Source organism: Silurus aristotelis, assembly GCF_946808225.1.
Source record: "Silurus aristotelis genome assembly, chromosome: 2".
Classification (NCBI taxonomy): Eukaryota; Metazoa; Chordata; class Actinopteri; order Siluriformes; family Siluridae; genus Silurus; species Silurus aristotelis.
The window spans coordinates 5,384,569-5,404,079 of NC_139575.1; the positions used below are offsets into that span (position 1 = coordinate 5,384,569).

The window sequence follows — 19,511 nt, forward strand, 5'->3', positions numbered from 1 at the left end:
AAAAACTGCCATCGTCACAGCCCTATGTATTTATTTTAAAAATGTATTCCAAATAGGCTCATAGGTTTTTTGTGCAAAAAAATAAATAAAAAAAATTCACAGCACCCCCTGTTCAAAATTACTTCCAGTAATGCCCTGCTAGGGAACAAAATATACAAAAGATAATAAACAGCATGAACAACCCCATAATGAATATATCTGTGCAGTAAAATACAGACTGAATACTGCAGAATTATATTTTAAACATAGTGTTCAAAAGATATTTCTGGCTTTTACTTTATTTAATTTAATTTAATTCTAAAATGACATCACTGAAAAGTTTTTCCTCCCACACGTGCATTTCTTGTTTTCCTCCTGTGTTTCTCACATTATCCTCTAGATGGCAGAAGAAGCAACGAACCAATTTAAATTAAACTATTGTTTAGAGCTCCAAGGTGATTCCACAGTTGTGGTGATATTTACACCTTTTAACATTTTCAAAAGTGTCACAATTCAAAGAGACACTTTTATATAATAATTTTCGTCAATCGACATTTAAGGCAACATTTATACCATGTTTGCTTGTTTAACATAAGGGAGCAAAAAATAAAAATAAAAAAATAGACATCTATATATTAAAAGCAAGGGGATATGGTGATCTCCAAGAAATTGAGATGATGCCACTCTTGTTTAAATATACTGGTATCCTTGTAAACTGATTGTTCTGAACCTAAACATGTATATTTTCATAGCCTAATGGAAGACTCATGGAAGGAATGTTGATGAGATGCATGAGAGGAGATCTTAAATGTGTGTGTTTATATAAGAAAACAAATATACAGTAACATGGAATCGTCCTTCGAGAGTCTGTGAGCTTACAGAAATGTTGCTGTAAAAAAGATGGACTCAAAACTTCAACATTTGTAAATATGTTGAATTTTTATTCCCAATCCAGCAATGGGAACTGCTATAGGTTTTGTGCTCTAGGGGGCAGTAGAAGTAGAATGTTACATTTAAAATGTAATATTATATTTATTATTATAAATATCTTCAGTAAAATGTATCCTGGAGCACTGAGAGGAAAAATATCTCAAATGGAGAAAGATGTTCACATGCAGAATGCTGATATTAAACACTCATACACCTTCATATGATCGTTTACATACTGGACCTGACCAGAGGCTCATAGTTCACACATTTAACACAGACACTTCCTGAAGAGCTCTTTGTCACACGTCTAAAGGGGGAAGTGGGTGTAGCATCACTTTTTGTTTGACACAGATGAAGACGCAGCATATTTAGGTTCAGAGCCAGTAACAGTGTGTAGCAGAACAGGAACTTTAGTATCGTTCTGAAGTGGATTTGGTGTTGAAATCTGTGAGTGTGACCTAAGGATGAAGATCCTCCTCCTCATCTTCACCTTCTGCCTGATCTCAGGTAAAGAAATACACTTTATAATAATCCTCACTATCAGCAGCAGTGTTACATTAGGAAAGGTTTTGCTCAGATGGATTTTTGTTGTTTTGTTAGATGGAGGAGCCTCTAAGGAAGTAACAGGATATTTAGGAGGAAGAGTCTTAATCAAGTGCAAGTATAAAACAGAATCTACACAAAACCTAAAATATTTCTGTAAGGATTCATCGTCAGGCTGTTCTGATCTAATAAAGACAGGAGATAAAAACATGTGGGTAACTTCAGGAAGATTCTCACTGTTTGATGACACCAAATCAGCAGAGTTCAGGGTGATGATCAGAGAGCTCACTGGAGAGGACACTGGGAAATACCACTGTGGAATTGGGAAAGCTTATGGGGGAGACACTTCCACACCAGTGTCACTGAAGGTGCAGGAAGGTGAGTCTTCCACCACTGTTTTCTGTTTATTTTCACAAAGTTCTAATGTCATTAGCAGACCCTCAAAATGGCTGAGAAACCAATAAGCGCATTTTTATTATAACTCCTGACTGTAAATAAAATATCCAATTAAATCCAAAACAATCTTTTCACTTGCCCATTGAACTCACCTGTTTCCTTTTTACTCTCAATTATTTTCATGACTTTATTCCTGATGGTTCATGCCTTATCTTTACAATGTTTCATTGAAGGAAAAGCTCAACATCTAAACTCACATTCACGCATAACCTACATGTTACAAACAAACTTAATTTAAAAGTTATGTATCTGTTTGTCATGTTTAAAGACATGATAAAAAAAATATATATACCTTCACTTATTAAGCTTGTTGAACATATTTTAAACTATCAACAGGAAGCTCGGGGTCTAGAGAAGTGAGCGCATATACAGGAGGAAGAATCAACATCAAGTGCAGATATGAGGATAAATATAAAGACAAACCAAAATCTATCTGTAGGATCGGAACACAACAGTGGTGTTTTCCTTTAACAACAACAAAACTGATCAGTGAAATTACACATAATGGCAGATTCTCAATTTATGACAACAGAGGTGCAGGATTCTTCAATGTGTTTATTAGAGAACTGATTATGGAGGACACTGGAACATACTTGTTCACTGTTGCTGTGTCTGATGAAATTGAGTCCTCCACTGTAATAAATCTGACTGTAACAGAAGGTGAGTATCTATTTTATTATTATATTGCGTTTCATTAGGAAATAATGTGATCATATTTTTATGTATATTTACTATAATACATTAATTATCATTATTTAAGTGTCAGAGTAAAAAATAAAGCTAAATTAAGAAAAATGTATTCAGCTGTGATTCTTTTTATTGTATTTTGCTAAAGAGTTCATATTGATTTGGTGGTAGAAAATATTTCATCTATCCTAAAAAATACCGTTTATAATTTCTCCCTAATTACTACATTGACTGGAGATGATGGAATACAATTACCATATACATGCACGTGTAGTGGTATATAAAAACCTGGTTCCACAGTCCACCAAATTGTTTTGTGGCTGATAGAATATTGAAGAACAAACATTTAGTAGTATTGAAACAAATATGCTTAATCAGTTTGTAAAGAGATTATAACTATCTAAATGCTACAGTCATATTCAGATCCTTAAATGCATTTTTTCCTTTTCATTTTTGGGTTAATCAGACTTTAAAATATTATAACTTTAGTTATGTAAGATAATTATTCATCCATCCACCATCCACCCACCCACCCGGCCACACACCTATACATATTTCCAAACATATATCCAACATCAGTAAGCACTTTATCAGAAACAGTAGAAAATATTGAAATGAACTGTTGTTTTTCAAGGCCACCACACACATAAATTGATCTGATTGGTTGTGATTTGCAGATTTGTCCTATGAGAAGTCAATCAATAAGACTGTCCAAGTAGGAGAAGATTTAAACATCAGCTGTAAATACCCAGAATCCCTCAGGAATTATCCCAAGTTTCTCTGCAGGAGGCATGCAGCTGCTGTATGTCCTTATAAAATATCTGTTACAGAAAGTAGAAAAGATGTAAATGTGGGGAAATTCTCCCTGTATGATGACAGAACAGAACAAATCTTCACTGTGAGTATTAGAAATTTAGCTAAAACAGTCTCTGGTGAATTCTGGTGTGGAGCAGAAGCAGCCTGGACATCTGATCTTGAATACAAGGTTTATTTCACACAGATCAACCTGACAGTTACTGGTGAGTTTGTAGAGACGTGGAGACACACTGCATTAACTATTGTGACATTACAGAGTCTTTGTGTGAAGCATCGAGTCAGTGCACATCATAACCAACACTAGCCTGTGATATTATTGGTGATTAGTTAACAAAACAATAATGGTAGTATAAAAAGAGCAGATCTTTTTAGAAGGAAGTTTTTACCACATGGAACTGAATTAATGTAGCTGCTATTATCTGTTAACATTTAGAATTTTCTCCTTTTAGACTGAATGATGTGATGAGCAGATTTTATTAGCCTCATAATCTGTTATCTGGTCTTCCTCTGCTCGTGTGTATTTCACTTCACTTCCTGTGATTATCAGATGTATAAACAGCAGTCTGTACTTCTGACACAACAATAATGTAAACTGTATTGTGTTGCTTTTGTACTGATATCAGTCATATACCAGATTCACTCACTTCATGTTGTTTATTTTTAAATTAAACTTTTTACTGCTTTAGATTCAAGTGTACCAGTGCCAAAACTGATGCCAACTAAACCTTCATCACCACTACCATTATCATCATCCTCATCATCACCACTATCCCTATCAGCATCTTCCTTCTCCTCCTTTCCATTATCATTACCATCACCATCATCATTACCATCACCATCATCATCATTACCACCACCATTATCATCACCATCATCATCATCGCCACTATCCCTATCAACATCTTCCTTCTCCTCCTTCCCATCATCATTACCACCACCATCACCATCATCATTGCCACTATTCCTATCAGCATATTTCCTCTCCTCCTCCTCCTCCTCCTCCTCCTCCTCCTCCTCATCATCATCATCATCATCATCATCTAAACCAGCAGGTGAGTCTCCTCATGTGCACGTCAGACCCATAACTTTAATGAATCTGATCCCTTAAGAATGTGATCAGCATGTAGGGTAAAGTTTCTCTTCCATGATTTCCAGCTTCCACTGTGATCACGGTGTCTGTAATTCTGCTGCTGCTTCTGATTGGAATCATATTCCTCACTTTCACTGTTCAAAAGAGACGCAGGATGGACGGTACATAAACTTAAACACATGATAAAATGCTTAATATAAACATGTATCTTGTAATGCAGATGTAAATGCAAGTAAAACAGTATTTATTAAATCCAGACAGAGAAATCGAAATAATAAATCTAATTTATTGTCCACACATATCCAGTTCATGCAAGATAGTTAAGTACAGTGGTACCTCGACATACGAGTTTAATTCGTTCCGCACCTTGCTCGTATGTCAAATTGCTCGTATTTCAACGCAAATTTCCCCATTGAAATTAATTGAAATGCCATTAATCCGTTCTATCCCCCAAAATGCCACCCCAGTTGTTTTTGTTACGTGTTTTTGAATAAGTAAATTTATTTATAAATACTGTTTTTCTCACAGCTAAGTTCAATTTCTCTTAACACACCCAGGCCTGATTACTGCCACACCTGTTCACAATCAAGAAATCTCTTAAATAGGAGCTGCCTGACAAAGTGAAGTAGATCAAAAGATCCTCAAAAGCTAGACATCATGCCGAGAGCCAAAGAAATTCAGAAACAAATGAGAAAGAAAATAATTGAGATCCATCAGTCTGGAAAAGGTTATAAAACATTTTTTAAAGCTTTGGGATTAATTGTAAAGCTTTGTTACATCTAATGACTAGGAGATTATTTTATAACCTTCTCTTGATCATTAGCTTGTACATTAAGCAGTTGGATGAAACAAACAAAGAAAAGAATTTCTACAGAAACATCTGATCCTTATTTGGGTTATTCAGATTCACTTGATTAATAACAGGTTTATGAAATTACATTTCTACATGAGTTTGAATGTAAAGAGATCATTTAAAGCAGCAACATTCCACATTATAAACTATAATATGAACTTTTGTAACACTGATATTGTCATTTTTATCTAAAAAATGCTTTTTATTTCTTGCCATGCTGTTTCATGCAATTTTCACAAGGGTGTACAGATTTTTTAATATATTTATTGTAGATGAATAAATGCAGAATGTCTAGAGATTATGACATCACAAACTGAAAATAGCAGCGTTAATACATACTGATTCGGTGACTATGTTTTTTTTCCCCCAGCAGGTACAGATTCTGTTGTCCAATATTCTGTCCAAAAGTCAGGAAGTGACCAAGCGGTAATTCACTTTATATATTTATGAGTCTGTTCAGTTACAAACCTTATTTCCATTTAAGAAAAGAACAAATAAATGTGTGTTTCTGTTGATCTCTCAGGTTCCTCTTGCTGTCTCTGATTGTGAGGAGATTAACAACACCAAACAATTTTCTACCTCAGAACCTAGAACCTTCACAGTTTACTTAACTGCTTAACTACCAACAATTTCCTCTAAGCCATGTCAAAATGTTTATGCAGAGATTGCAGGTCCCACAATCTCATGTGATTGTGCAATTTATTCTTCTGCTTAACTACCCACAATCCCCTCTGATCAGGAAATCTACTTGACAGCTCAGTTACCCACAATCCTCTCTGCTGAGAAATCTGTTAAAGGTTTGACTCAAGCAACAGTGAGTTCTCACTCCAATACCACCAGCTCTAATAATGCAGTTCCACAGATTAAGGAAGACGACTTTTCTGTCTACGCTTCAGTCAGTCACGTGACTTCATCTGTTTAGTTCTACATCATTAGGGCTTCAGTCATGTGGCAGTGGAACTTTACTATTTAATTTAGATTTCCTTTTTTCTTTCTTTTTCCTCCTCTGTCCCTCCGTTAAAACATCATGGTCACATGATGTGAAAATGATGACAGAACAGAACAAATCTTCACTGTGAGTATCAGAAATGTATATAATGTATATAATGTGAAGTGGTTGTTGTGGAAATGTTTTTTTTTTTTTTTATCAAATAAATAATGTCATGGAAAATGTTTTTCAAGCATGAGATAAGATGTTTAATGAGATGTTGTTTTCTATGTGCTTAAATTTGTGGGATTTTACATTTTTGTATCTGAAACATGAACTTGTTGTAAATGACACTTTAAAGAGTTTTAAAATGTCTTTTTCTTTTATGTATTTATATCTGATATTATCAAAACATTTTTGACATTATAATTTTGACTTGCACTGCAAGAGTCTGCCTGTGAATTGAGATCGATGTTACGGTGAAAGAAGCTGAACTTGAAACTTCAGCATGTGTGTGTACAGTATATGTAGAGGTGGTGTTCCCAGAACAGTAACAGGAATTGCTATACGTCTTGTATTTAAGAGGTCGGTAGAGCAGTACACACTTGTATAGAGTAATAAATATCCTCAGAGAAATGTTAATCCTGGAGTCCTGAAAAATAACTCACATGCAGAATGCTGATATTAAACACTCCTACACCTTCATATAATTATTTACACAAAACACAGAACATTTGCTTATTTTGTGTCAGAAGCATGAAACGGTTTGTATTATGCTTATGTAGTTCACACACACACACTTGATGAACAGCTCTTTTTCACACAGCCAGAAGGGGAAATGGGTGATGCAGCATCACTTTCTGGTTAACACTCAGTTAAAGATGCAGGACAGAGACAGTAACAGTGTGTAGCAGGACAGGAGATTTAATATCGTTCTGAAGTGGATTTGGTGTGTAGATCTGTGACTGTGACCTCAGGATGAAGATCCTCCTCATCATCTTCACCATCTGCGTGATCTCAGGTAAAGAAATACACTTTATAATAATTCTTACTTTCAGCAGCAGTGTTACATGAAGGAAGGTTTTTGTTTAAATGAATATTTGGTGTTTTGTTCTAATCTTAAGACAGAGGCTAAAAATGAGTGGGTAACTTCAGGAAGATTTTCACTGTTTGACACCAAATCAGCAAAGCTCAGGGTGATCAGAGAGCTCACTGTAGAGGACGCTGGGATGTATCAGTGTGGATTTGGGAATGTTAACGGGAAAGATATTTTGACAAGGTGAGGAAGGTGCAGGAAGGTGAGTCTCCCACCACTGCCCACTGTTTATCTCCACAAAGCTCTAGTGTCATTATCAGACACACAAAATGGCTGAGAATCCAATCAATGCATTTAAAAATATCAAATAAAATCCAAAACAATCGTTCTTTATTCATTCACTTATCTTTACAAGTTTCATTTTAAGAAATGCTCAACTGCTCACCTCATCTTTACGCCTAACCTGCATGTTCAAAACTAACTAGTTTAAAGTTATGAATCTTTTTGTCATGTTTAAAGTCATGATCTTGAAAAAAAATTACATTTAAGTATCTACTTCTGCATTTAATTGTTTGAACATGATTTGAACTTGCTTATAACAGGAAGCTTGGGCTCTAGAGAAGTCAATGCATATACAGGAGGAGGAGTCAATATCAAGTGCAGATATGAGGATAAATATAAGGACAAACAAAAATCTATCTGTAGGATCGGAACACAACAGTGGTGTTTTACTCAAACAACAAAAAATCTGTACAGTGAATGGACACATAATGGCAGATTCTCAGTTTATGACAACAGAAATGCAGGATTCTTTAATGTATTTATCAGAGAACTGATTATGGAGGACACTGGAACAAACTTTTTCACTGTTGCTGTGTCTGATGAAATTAAGACCTACACTGTAGTAAATCTAACAGTAACAGAAGGTGAGTATCTATTATTGTGTTTCATTAGAAGAAAATGTGATCATATTTATATGAAAATTTACTGTATCACATTAAATATCATTAATTAAATGTCAAAATGAAAAGTAAAGCTAAATAACCAGCTGTCACTTTAGGATTCATTTTGCTAATGAATTTATGATTTGGTGGAAGAAAATATTTAATCTCTCCTAGAATATGCCATAATTTATAATTTCCCTCTAATTACTTCAATGACTGGAGATGATGAGATAAAATTACTATATACATGCATGTGTGGTTGTATATGAAAACCTGATTTCACATTCCACAATTCTTTTGTGGCTGAAAGAATATTGAAGAATAAACATTTAGTTTTATTGAAACAAATATGCTTAATAAATTTGTAAACAGATTGTGATCTAAATGCTACAGTCATATTCAGATCCTTAAATGCATTTGTTTCCTTTACATTTTTGAGTTAACCAGACTTTATAATAATATAACTTTAGTTATGTAAGAGAATTATTCACCCATCCATCCATCCATCCATCCATCCATCCACTGAAATGTACTATTTTTTTTCCAAGGCCACCACACAAATTAATTAATCTGATGGTTGTGATTTGCAGATCTGTCCTATGAGAAGTTCATCAATAAGACTGTCCAAGTAGGAAGAGATTTAAACATCAACTGCAAATACCCAGAATCCCTCAAGAATTATCCCAGGAATTATTAAGTTTCTCTGCAGGAGGCATGCAGCTGCTGTATGTCCTTATAAAATGTCTGTTACAGAAAGTAGAAAAGATGTAAATGTGGGGAAATTCTCCCTGTATGATGACAGAACAGAACAAATCTTCACTGTGAGCATTAGAAATGTAGCTAAAACAGTCTCTGGTGAATTCTGGTGTGGAGCTGAAGCAGCCTGGACATCTGATCATGGATACAAGGTTTATTTCACACAGATCAACTGATAGTTACTGGTGAGTTTGTAGAGACACACTGCATTAACTATTGTGACATTACAGAGACTTTGTGTGATGCATAGAGTCAGTGCACATCATAACCAACACTAGCCTGTGATCTAATTGGGATTAGTGAACAGAACAATAATGGTAGTTTAAATAGAGCAGATCTTTTTAGAAGGAAGTTTGTGACCACATGGAACTGAATTAATGTAGCTGCTATTATCTGTTAACATTTAGAATTTTCTTCTTTTAGACTAAATGATGTGATGAGCAGATTTTATTAGCCTCATAATCTGTTATCTGGTCTTCCTCTGCTCGTGTGTATATCACTTCACTTCCTGTGATTATCAGATGTATAAACAGCAGTCTGTACTTCTGACACAACAATAATGTAAACTGTATTGTGTTGCTTTTGTACTGATATCAATCACATACCAGATTCACTCACTTCATGTTGTTTATTTTTAAACTAAACTTTTTACTGCTTCAGATTCAAGTGTACCAGTGTCAAAACTGAAGCCAACTAAACCTTCATCACCACAACCATTATCATCATCCTCATCATCATCCCCAAAATCCCAATCAACATCTCATCTCATCACCATCACCACATGTAAACCAGCAGGTGAGTCTCCTCATGTGCACATCATCCCATAACTTTAATGAATCTGATCCCTTAAGAATGATCAGCATGTAGGGTAAAGTTTCTCTTCCATGATTTCCAGCTTCCACTGTGATCACGGTGTCTGTAATTCTGCTGCTGCTTCTGATTGGAATCATATTCCTCACTTTCACTGTTCAAAAGAGATGCAGGATGCACGGTACATAAACTCAAACACATGATAAAATGCTTAATATAAACATCTATCATGTAATGCAGATGTAAATGCAACTAAAACAGCATTTATTAAATCCAGACAGAGAAATCTAATTTGTGTCCATGAACAAGAATCAGTGGATTAAATTTCGTGACTATAATCACAAAATGCCATGAGACTGGGCTCCTCTCTACAGCGCTGTTCAAATCATTCTATGGGTTTTTGGCAGCATTTAGATCCAGACTCTGACTGAAACATTCCTTTGTTCATACTGAATGTAAATTGGTGTGAAAGTGTCCTGATTTTCTTCTTCTTTTTTTTTTTTTTTTACATGTTTGTCACACTTTAATGCTTCAAATCATCAAACTAATTTAAATATTAGTAAAAGATAACACAAGTGAACACAACATTCAGTTTTTAAATGAAGGTTTTTATTATTGAGGGAAAACAAAATCCAAAACTACATGGCCCCATGTGAAAAAGTGTTTGCCCCCCTGTTAAAACTGTTTTTTTACACCTGAGTTGAATTTCTCTCGCCACACCCTGACCTGATTACTGCCACACCTGTTCACAATCAGGAAATCTCTTAAATAGGACCTGCCTGACAAAGTGAAGTAGACCAAAAGATCCTCAAAAGCTAGACATCATGCTGAGATCCAAAGAAATTCAGAAACAAATGAGCAAGAAAATAATTGAGATCCATCAGTCTGGAAAAGGTTATAAAGCCATTTTTAAAGCTTTGGGACTCCCGTGAACCACAGTGAGAGCCATTATTCACAAATGGCAAAAACATGGAACAGTGGAGAACTTTCCCAGGAGTGGCCGGCTGACCAAAATTACCCCAAGAGCACAGCGACGACTCATGCAAGAGGTCACAAAAGACCCCCCAACAACATCCACAGAACTGCAGGCCTCACTTGCCTCAGTTAAGATCAGTGTTCATGACTCAACCGTTAGAAAGAGACTGGGGAAAAATGGTCTGCATGGCAGAGTTCCAAGACGAAAACAGCTGCTGAGCAAAAAGAACATGAAGGCTCATCTTAGTTTTGCCAGAAAACATCTTGTTGATCCCAAGACTTTGGAAAATACTCTCGACTGACGAGACAAAAAATGCGCATATGGAAGGTGTGTCCCATTACGTCCGTCATAAAAGTAACACCGCATTTCATAAAAAGAACATCATACCAACAGTAAAATATGGTGGTGGTAGTGTGATGGTCTGGGGCTGTTTTGCTGCTTCAGGATCTGGAAGACTTGCTGAAGGAGACTGTCCAGCCATCTGTTCGTGACCTCAAGCAGAAGCGAACTTGGTTTCTGTAGCAGGACAATGATGTGGCCTAGTCACTGACCTGAATCCTACTGAGATGCTGTGGCATGACCATAAAAAGGAAGTTCATGTTTGAAAACCCTCCAATGTGGGTGAATTACAACAATTCTGCATAGACGAGTGACCAAAATTCCTCCACAGCGCTGAAACAGACACATTGCAAGTTATCGCAAATGCATGATTACAGTTGTTGCTGCTAAGTGTGGCCCATCCAGTTATTAGATTTAGGGGCAAACATTTTTTCACACAGGGCCATGTAGGTTTGGATTCGGTTTTCCCCTCAATAATAAAACCTTCATTTAAAATCTGCATGTTGTGTTCACTTGTTTTTTTTTTTACTAATATTTAAATTAGTTTGATGATCTGAAACATTAAAGTGTGACAAACATGCAAAAAAATAAGAAACCAGGAAGGGGCAAACACTTTTTCACACCACTGTATTTGTGCCTTGGGATGTTATTATGCTTCATGATTAATTTTATACTTAGACCTTCAGCCTCAGCTGAAGCTTTTTTTAAATGACTCCCAAAGTTCTACTGTGGTCTAATCAGACCTTAACACATTATAGCATTGTGTTATACATTATTTTGGGATCATTCAGGTGACCTCTAATTTATTCTATCAAAAAAAAGGGGCTTTGATTTATCATTAGCCCCCAAAGCCTTGATATGTTGAAGAATATGAGAGATTGACCAGTATTTTCCAGATATCCCTGCAGATCTTTCAATGTTGCTACAGTAGATGTCTGTAGGTGATGACCCATTTTTTTATGTTGGCCTTTATGCTGTTCCCCTTTTACATCTAATGACTAGGAGATTATTTTATAACCTTCTCTTGATCATTATCTTGTACATTAAGCAGTTGGATGAAACAAACAAAGGAAAGAATTCCTACAGAAACATCTGATCCTTATTTGGGGTTAATTATATTTACTTGATTAATGACAGGTTTATGAAATTACATTTCTACATGAGTTTGAATGTAAAGAGATTATTTAAAGCCAACTAAACCTTCATCACCACAACCATTATCATCCTCATCATCATCGCCAAAATCCCAATCAACATCAACAAGCAGCCAGATTCCACATTATAAACTATCATATTAACTTTTGTTAATATTTTGTATAATATATGTTAAGACTTTTTGTCATTTTTATAAAAAAAAATGCTTTTTATTTCTTGCCATGCCATTTCATGCAATTTTCACAAGGGTGTGCAGATTTTTCATATATATATTGTAGATGAATAAATGCAGAATGTCTGAAGATTATGACATCACAAAATGAAAATAGCAGCGTTAATACATACTGATTCGGTGACTGTTTTTTTTCCCCCAGCAGGTACAGATTCTGTTGTGCAGTATTCTATCCAAACTCAGGAAGTGGCCAAGCGGTAATTCACTTTATATATTTTATTTAGTTACAAACCTTATAGTAGATTAAGTTAAGGACAAATATATGTTTCTGTTGATCTCTCAGGTTCCTCTTGCTGTCTGATTCTGAGGAGATTAGACACCAAACAATTTTTTTGCCTCAGAAGCTGAAACTTCCACAGTTTACTCAACTGCTTAACTACCCACAATCCCCTCTGAGCCTTCTCAAACTGTTTATGCAGAGATAGTTTCCTACAATCTCCTGTGATTCTGCTATTTATTCTACTGCTCAACTACCCACAATCCACTCTGATCAGGAAATCTACTTGACAGCTCAGTTACCTACAAGCCTCTCTGCTGAGAAATCTGTTAAAGGTTTGACTCACGCTACAGTGAGTTCTCACTCCAATACCACCAGCTTTAATGATGCAGTTCCACAGATTGACTGAAGTGTAGACAGAAAAGTCGTCTTCCTTAGTCACGTGACTTCATCTGTTTAATTCTGCATTATTAGGGCTTCAGTCATGTGGCAGTGGAACGTTACTATTTAATTCAGATTTCCTTTCTCTTTCTTCTACCTCTTTTTCCTCCTCTGTCCCTCCCTCAATACAATGATATGATCATTATGACAGAACAGAACAAATCTTCACTGTGAGTATTAGAAATGTAACTGTAACAGTCTCTGGTGAATTCTGGTGTGGAGCAGAAGCAGCCTGGATATCTGATCATGAATACAGGGTTTATTTCACACAGATCAACGTAACACTTACTGCTGAGTTTGTAGAGACATGGAGACACACTGAATTAACACATTGTGTGAAGCATAGAGGCAGCACACATCCTAACAACCGCCTGTGATATTATTGGTAATTAGTAAATAGAACAATAATGGCAGTACAAATAGAGCAGTTATTTTTAGAACAAAGTTTATTACCACATGGAACTGAAGTGACGATGCTGCTATTTTAATCTTCTGAATTCTGTGTTTCAAAATAAACTAATTTAAACCTTCACAATTATGCTGAAATTTTTGTATTATGCTCACAGTCTCTCACAGTTGTTTCTCCTTTTTTGTTGTTGTACACGTATATTTTTGCTTCACTTTTAATTCTTGTGATTAAACCTGTACTGCTGTAGTACCTGTAAATATCAGTGGTGTATCATTAATATGTTGAACACCAATGAATTAAAGCTTTGGTAATGGATACGATTTATTTCCATTTATTTGGTGTCATGAGTTCAGCTGTGAATCTGATTGGTACTTCAACACTGTAGAATTAACCTTGTTAAAGCTCCAGTGAATGTAAATTAAGAGATCATTTGTATAACTTGAGTCTTTGTTGGTGTTAAAGTTCTGCTTGATGTTTTATTTTATTAGAATAAGAGTTTATTGTTGTAAAATAAATGTTTTTAAGGGTTTCCCGTGTTGTTGTTGTTCAGTACATTATTGTTGAATTTGTTCTATCTACTATCCAGCATTGGTTATCCCTAATCTAAAAATTCTGTGGATCATCATCAAGCCTGTGTTTGTGCTGTAAGTGTGAGTTTGACAATAAAACAGCAAATGCTTTGTTTTACCAGATTCTTTCTGATTCAACTTTTTTTTCTTGCTGACACTACAATATGAAGTTATGAAGGGGAGGAATGTAAATCTGCAAGCAGGCAGAAAAATCTTAACGTTTGCAGATTTACTTTTAAGGTTTTGGACACTAATGAGAGAATCCTGCACTTCTGTTGACAGGAACTGCTTACTTGACCTGTGATTACTTGGTATTTTGACTGCTAATGCCACTAGAACGATGTAGAAATAAACAGAAGGCAGTAGTGGGAGACTCGCCTTCCTTTACTTTCAGTTCCACCAGTGTTAAAATGTCTTTACAATCTTTATCTACTCCACAGTAGTATGTCAGTGTCTTCTTCAGTGAGCTCCTTGATCATCACCATGAACTCTGCTGATTTAGTGTCATCTAACAGTGAGAATCTTCCTGAAGTTACTGACTTTCACAGCCCACACTGCGACGCAAAATACGCCGCTTTCAAATGTATCCACTTTGGATAGCATTTTCAAAAAGATACGTTTTTGTTGAGCGACAAAGCCGTCTCCGTGAGGACGGAAGGCCAAAACAGAGAAAAATATGCATTTTCAAATAAATACTGTGGCAGCGGGGGCGGGGCCGAGTGCCGGGTTGTGAATGGAGGGCAGGGCCGGGAGAAGATAGGCAGGAAATTGCCTCACCTGAAGCCTATCTAACCTCATGTGTTTTCTGTTGCAGTGATCAAAGGAGGCATTTAAGAAGGAGGGAGTGTGTGTGTGTGAATGTTTTTGCGTACGGGTGCCAGAGACCTGCGGCGTGAGCACAGTGCAGACAAACCCTCTGTAAAATCTAAATAAAGATGGCTGAATAGCCTTTACACCTGACCTGTTGTGGCGTTCCTCCTTCCCCACTGACACGCTCTCCCACAAATACATATTAGTGTGGACATGGCCACAGACAATAAACCAAGCGCAGGTTTCAAATAATCAGACAAGTTTTCAAAAATCACCAACAGTGTTGGGCAACGTTACTTTTAAAAGTAATGCATTACAATATTGAGTTACTCCCCAAAAAAAGTAACTAATTACGTAATGCGTTATATTACTTTTGCGTTACTTTTGCGTTACTTGTTACTTGTATGTCTTTCACGCCTTACAGGTGTAATATAGATAATTTAAATAAGTTTTAAAGAAATAAGTTATATTAGGGCAAAAGACATGTCTTAATGATTTAAAATGTTTAATAACTTCTTAGGGAACAATAAGATGATCGACTAACTTTTGACCACAAGGCTGAACACTTTCCAGTCGCACTTCTGTACACTGCTTTTCAATCTGCCTTAGCCGTCAGGAATGTAACTATCGTTAGTGTATATAAGGTTTAGATTCATTCTGAACGCTTTTACAAAGTTCGCGCTTTTATCAGTGACCGTGGCAGTTTATCTTCCCACAAAGAGCAAACGAGCTGTGAGTTTGCTCTCTATCTCCGCTGTGATGGCATCGTACATGTCTCCCACAGAAAACTTTTATTCTGAGCAGTCTATAGAGCTGCAGTGGTATTTTATTTGAAGTGGTATTTTTTGCAGTTGACACGAGCTTTTCACCAACACATAATCTACACTTAACCATTATTCCCTTCTCCTTTTCCTCGACTATTTCAAAATAATAAGAATACTTCCATCACAGTAATGTAATCACTAGTTTGCCATCTCCGCTTCTGACCAGCTTCTGTTTCCCCAACACTGATCACCAACACCTCCCTTATCCATTTCCAAACCTTCAGGAGTATAGAGTAGTATTACAAGTATAATATATAGTTATATTTAGTATATAGTATTATATAGTATACAGTATTCTACCACTAGGGAACATGGCCTCAGGAAGTGGGGGTGCTGGGGGTGCTGCAGCACCCCCTATTGGCAAGAGAGAGATTTTTTTTTAAATGTAGTCCTATTAAAAATATTTTGCACAATTTATAAATTCCTTATGAATATTTTAGGAAACGATTTTGACACACGTAGGCTATTAAGTGTATTTTGGATTTTTATTTATTTATTTTGAGGCCTAATCAACACAGTTTCGGAAGTTACGTTAGTAACTAGGCTAGTGGTAACGTTAGCTGAGTAAAGAGGTTTCCCGCTCGTTCCATGCAGCGTATGATACATACATCTATGGCAGCAGCAGACTAGTAAATTTACATAGGAAATATGGCACAAAAACGGATTTTGGATTTTTTTGGAAAACCACTAGTGAAGAACTTTAGAACCGCAACCATGACAACGGAGTCTGTCCACCCGCCTCTGCCTGCAGTTGCACCGGCAGGCCCAGCCCCAGCACCCGCAACCCAACCTAGCGTGATTGGATTAGACGAGCCCTTCCAGCCAACATCCAGTTTCAAATTTCCTGCACGGCGTTGTGGTAATGAAACGTTCTCACGTTCTGTTGCACTGGCTTGGTTTGCTAGATGGCAGTGGCTGCATTATGTGGAAGAGACTGATCAGATTTTGTGTTTTGTTTGCCTGAAAGCAGTCGGTAAAAACCTCATACCTAGAGACAACAGACTACAGTTTGTGCTTGTTATTAATTAGACATATGATAATTGGTAAGGCGCGTGAAGTTCATTTGTAAAGCGCGTTTCACACGCGCGGGTGATTTTAGTTTGGCTTTCTCTGGCAGCGCGCAAACATAGCCTAAATGCCTTTCCCTTGTGGAAGATAAAATTAGCTCTTCATACCTTTTACAACAACATGAAGATATCAGAAAAAGAGATTGGTGGTCTCTTTCCTGCTCGTGTTCCACATCCCTCTCAAAGCGCAGAGCGGGAGGCTATAACGCGTCTTTGTGTGGAAATATAAAACTGTTTTTTTTTTTTTTTAAATGGATTCAACTTTATTATATTATGTAAGTTACCAGTATTTACTGATAATTATTTCAATGCTTTACAGGCTTTAGTGTGTTGTTTCTTTTTTAAATTTTTTTTTATTTATTTCAAAACAACCCCCCAACCACCGCAACACCGCCGGTATTTGGTCCATTACCACCGCAGTGGTAAAAAAACTGCCATCGTCACAGCCCTATGTATTTATTTTAAAAATGTATTCCAAATAGGCTCATAGGTTTTTTGTGCAAAAAAATAAATAAAAAAAATTCACAGCACCCCCTGTTCAAAATTACTTCCAGTAATGCCCTGCTAGGGAACAAAATATACAAAAGATAATAAACAGCATGAACAACCCCATAATGAATATATCTGTGCAGTAAAATACAGACTGAATACTGCAGAATTATATTTTAAACATAGTGTTCAAAAGATATTTCTGGCTTTTACTTTATTTAATTTAATTTAATTCTAAAATGACATCACTGAAAAGTTTTTCCTCCCACACGTGCATTTCTTGTTTTCCTCCTGTGTTTCTCACATTATCCTCTAGATGGCAGAAGAAGCAACGAACCAATTTAAATTAAACTATTGTTTAGAGCTCCAAGGTGATTCCACAGTTGTGGTGATATTTACACCTTTTAACATTTTCAAAAGTGTCACAATTCAAAGAGACACTTTTATATAATAATTTTCGTCAATAGACATTTAAGGCAACATTTATACCATGTTTGCTTGTTTAACATAAGGGAGCAAAAAAAAAAAAAAATAAAAATAGACATCTATATATTAAAAGCAAGGGGATATGGTGATCTCCAAGAAATTGAGATGATGCCACTCTTGTTTAAATATACTGGTATCCTTGTAAACTGATTGTTCTGAACCTAAACATGTATATTTTCATAGCCTAATGGAAGACTCATGGAAGGAATGTTGATGAGATGCATGAGAGGAGATCTTAAATGTGTGTGTTTATATAAGAAAACAAATATACAGTAACATGGAATCGTCCTTCGAGAGTCTGTGAGCTTACAGAAATGTTGCTGTAAAAAAGATGGACTCAAAACTTCAACATTTGTAAATATGTTGAATTTTTATTCCCAATCCAGCAATGGGAACTGCTATAGGTTTTGTGCTCTAGGGGGCAGTAGAAGTAGAATGTTACATTTAAAATGTAATATTATATTTATTATTATAAATATCTTCAGTAAAATGTATCCTGGAGCACTGAGAGGAAAAATAACTCAAATGGAGAAAGATGTTCACATGCAGAATGCTGATATTAAACACTCATACACCTTCATATGATCGTTTACATACTGGACCTGACCAGAGGCTCATAGTTCACACATTTAACACAGACACTTCCTGAAGAGCTCTTTGTCACACGTCTAAAGAGGGAAGTGGGTGTAGCATCACTTTTTGTTTGACACAGATGAAGACGCAGCATATTTAGGTTCAGAGCCAGTAACAGTGTGTAGCAGAACAGGAACTTTAGTATCGTTCTGAAGTGGATTTGGTGTTGAAATCTGTGAGTGTGACCTAAGGATGAAGATCCTCCTCCTCATCTTCACCTTCTGCCTGATCTCAGGTAAAGAAATACACTTTATAATAATCCTCACTATCAGCAGCAGTGTTACATTAGGAAAGGTTTTGCTCAGATGGATTTTTGTTGTTTTGTTAGATGGAGGAGCCTCTAAGGAAGTAACAGGATATTTAGGAGGAAGAGTCTTAATCAAGTGCAAGTATAAAACAGAATCTACACAAAACCTAAAATATTTCTGTAAGGATTCATCGTCAGGCTGTTCTGATCTAATAAAGACAGGAGATAAAAACATGTGGGTAACTTCAGGAAGATTCTCACTGTTTGATGACACCAAATCAGCAGAGTTCAGGGTGATGATCAGAGAGCTCACTGGAGAGGACACTGGGAAATACCACTGTGGAATTGGGAAAGCTTATGGGGGAGACACTTCCACACCAGTGTCACTGAAGGTGCAGGAAGGTGAGTCTTCCACCACTGTTTTCTGTTTATTTTCACAAAGTTCTAATGTCATTAGCAGACCCTCAAAATGGCTGAGAAACCAATAAGCGCATTTTTATTATAACTCCTGACTGTAAATAAAATATCCAATTAAATCCAAAACAATCTTTTCACTTGCCCATTGAACTCACCTGTTTCCTTTTTACTCTCAATTATTTTCATGACTTTATTCCTGATGGTTCATGCCTTATCTTTACAATGTTTCATTGAAGGAAAAGCTCAACATCTAAACTCACATTCACGCATAACCTACATGTTACAAACAAACTTAATTTAAAAGTTATGTATCTGTTTGTCATGTTTAAAGACATGATAAAAAAAATATATATACCTTCACTTATTAAGCTT

General features: G+C 36.1%; 2 protein-coding genes and 1 long non-coding RNA gene across 9 annotated transcripts in view; 2 read left to right on the forward strand and 1 right to left on the reverse strand.

Annotated features, from left to right (window-relative positions):
• The window catches only part of LOC310737846 (polymeric immunoglobulin receptor-like), a 253,742-nt gene that overhangs the window by 82,560 nt on the left and 151,671 nt on the right, over positions 1-19,511 (reverse strand). The gene's annotated exons all lie outside the window — the stretch shown is intronic.
• LOC310737293 (CMRF35-like molecule 9) lies at positions 1,220-8,959 on the forward strand (the record flags this gene model as incomplete). The annotated part of the gene is made up of 3 exons (XM_083561543.1): positions 1,220-1,416; positions 1,510-1,830; positions 8,853-8,959. Exons 1-3 carry the CDS (start codon positions 1,374-1,376, stop codon positions 8,957-8,959), a joined length of 471 nt encoding a protein of 156 aa, XP_083417669.1. The 5' UTR covers positions 1,220-1,373.
• LOC310739294 lies at positions 4,406-5,884 on the forward strand. The gene is made up of 3 exons (XR_014537334.1): positions 4,406-4,463; positions 4,567-4,662; positions 5,725-5,884. It is a non-coding gene; the product is annotated as an uncharacterized lncRNA (long non-coding RNA).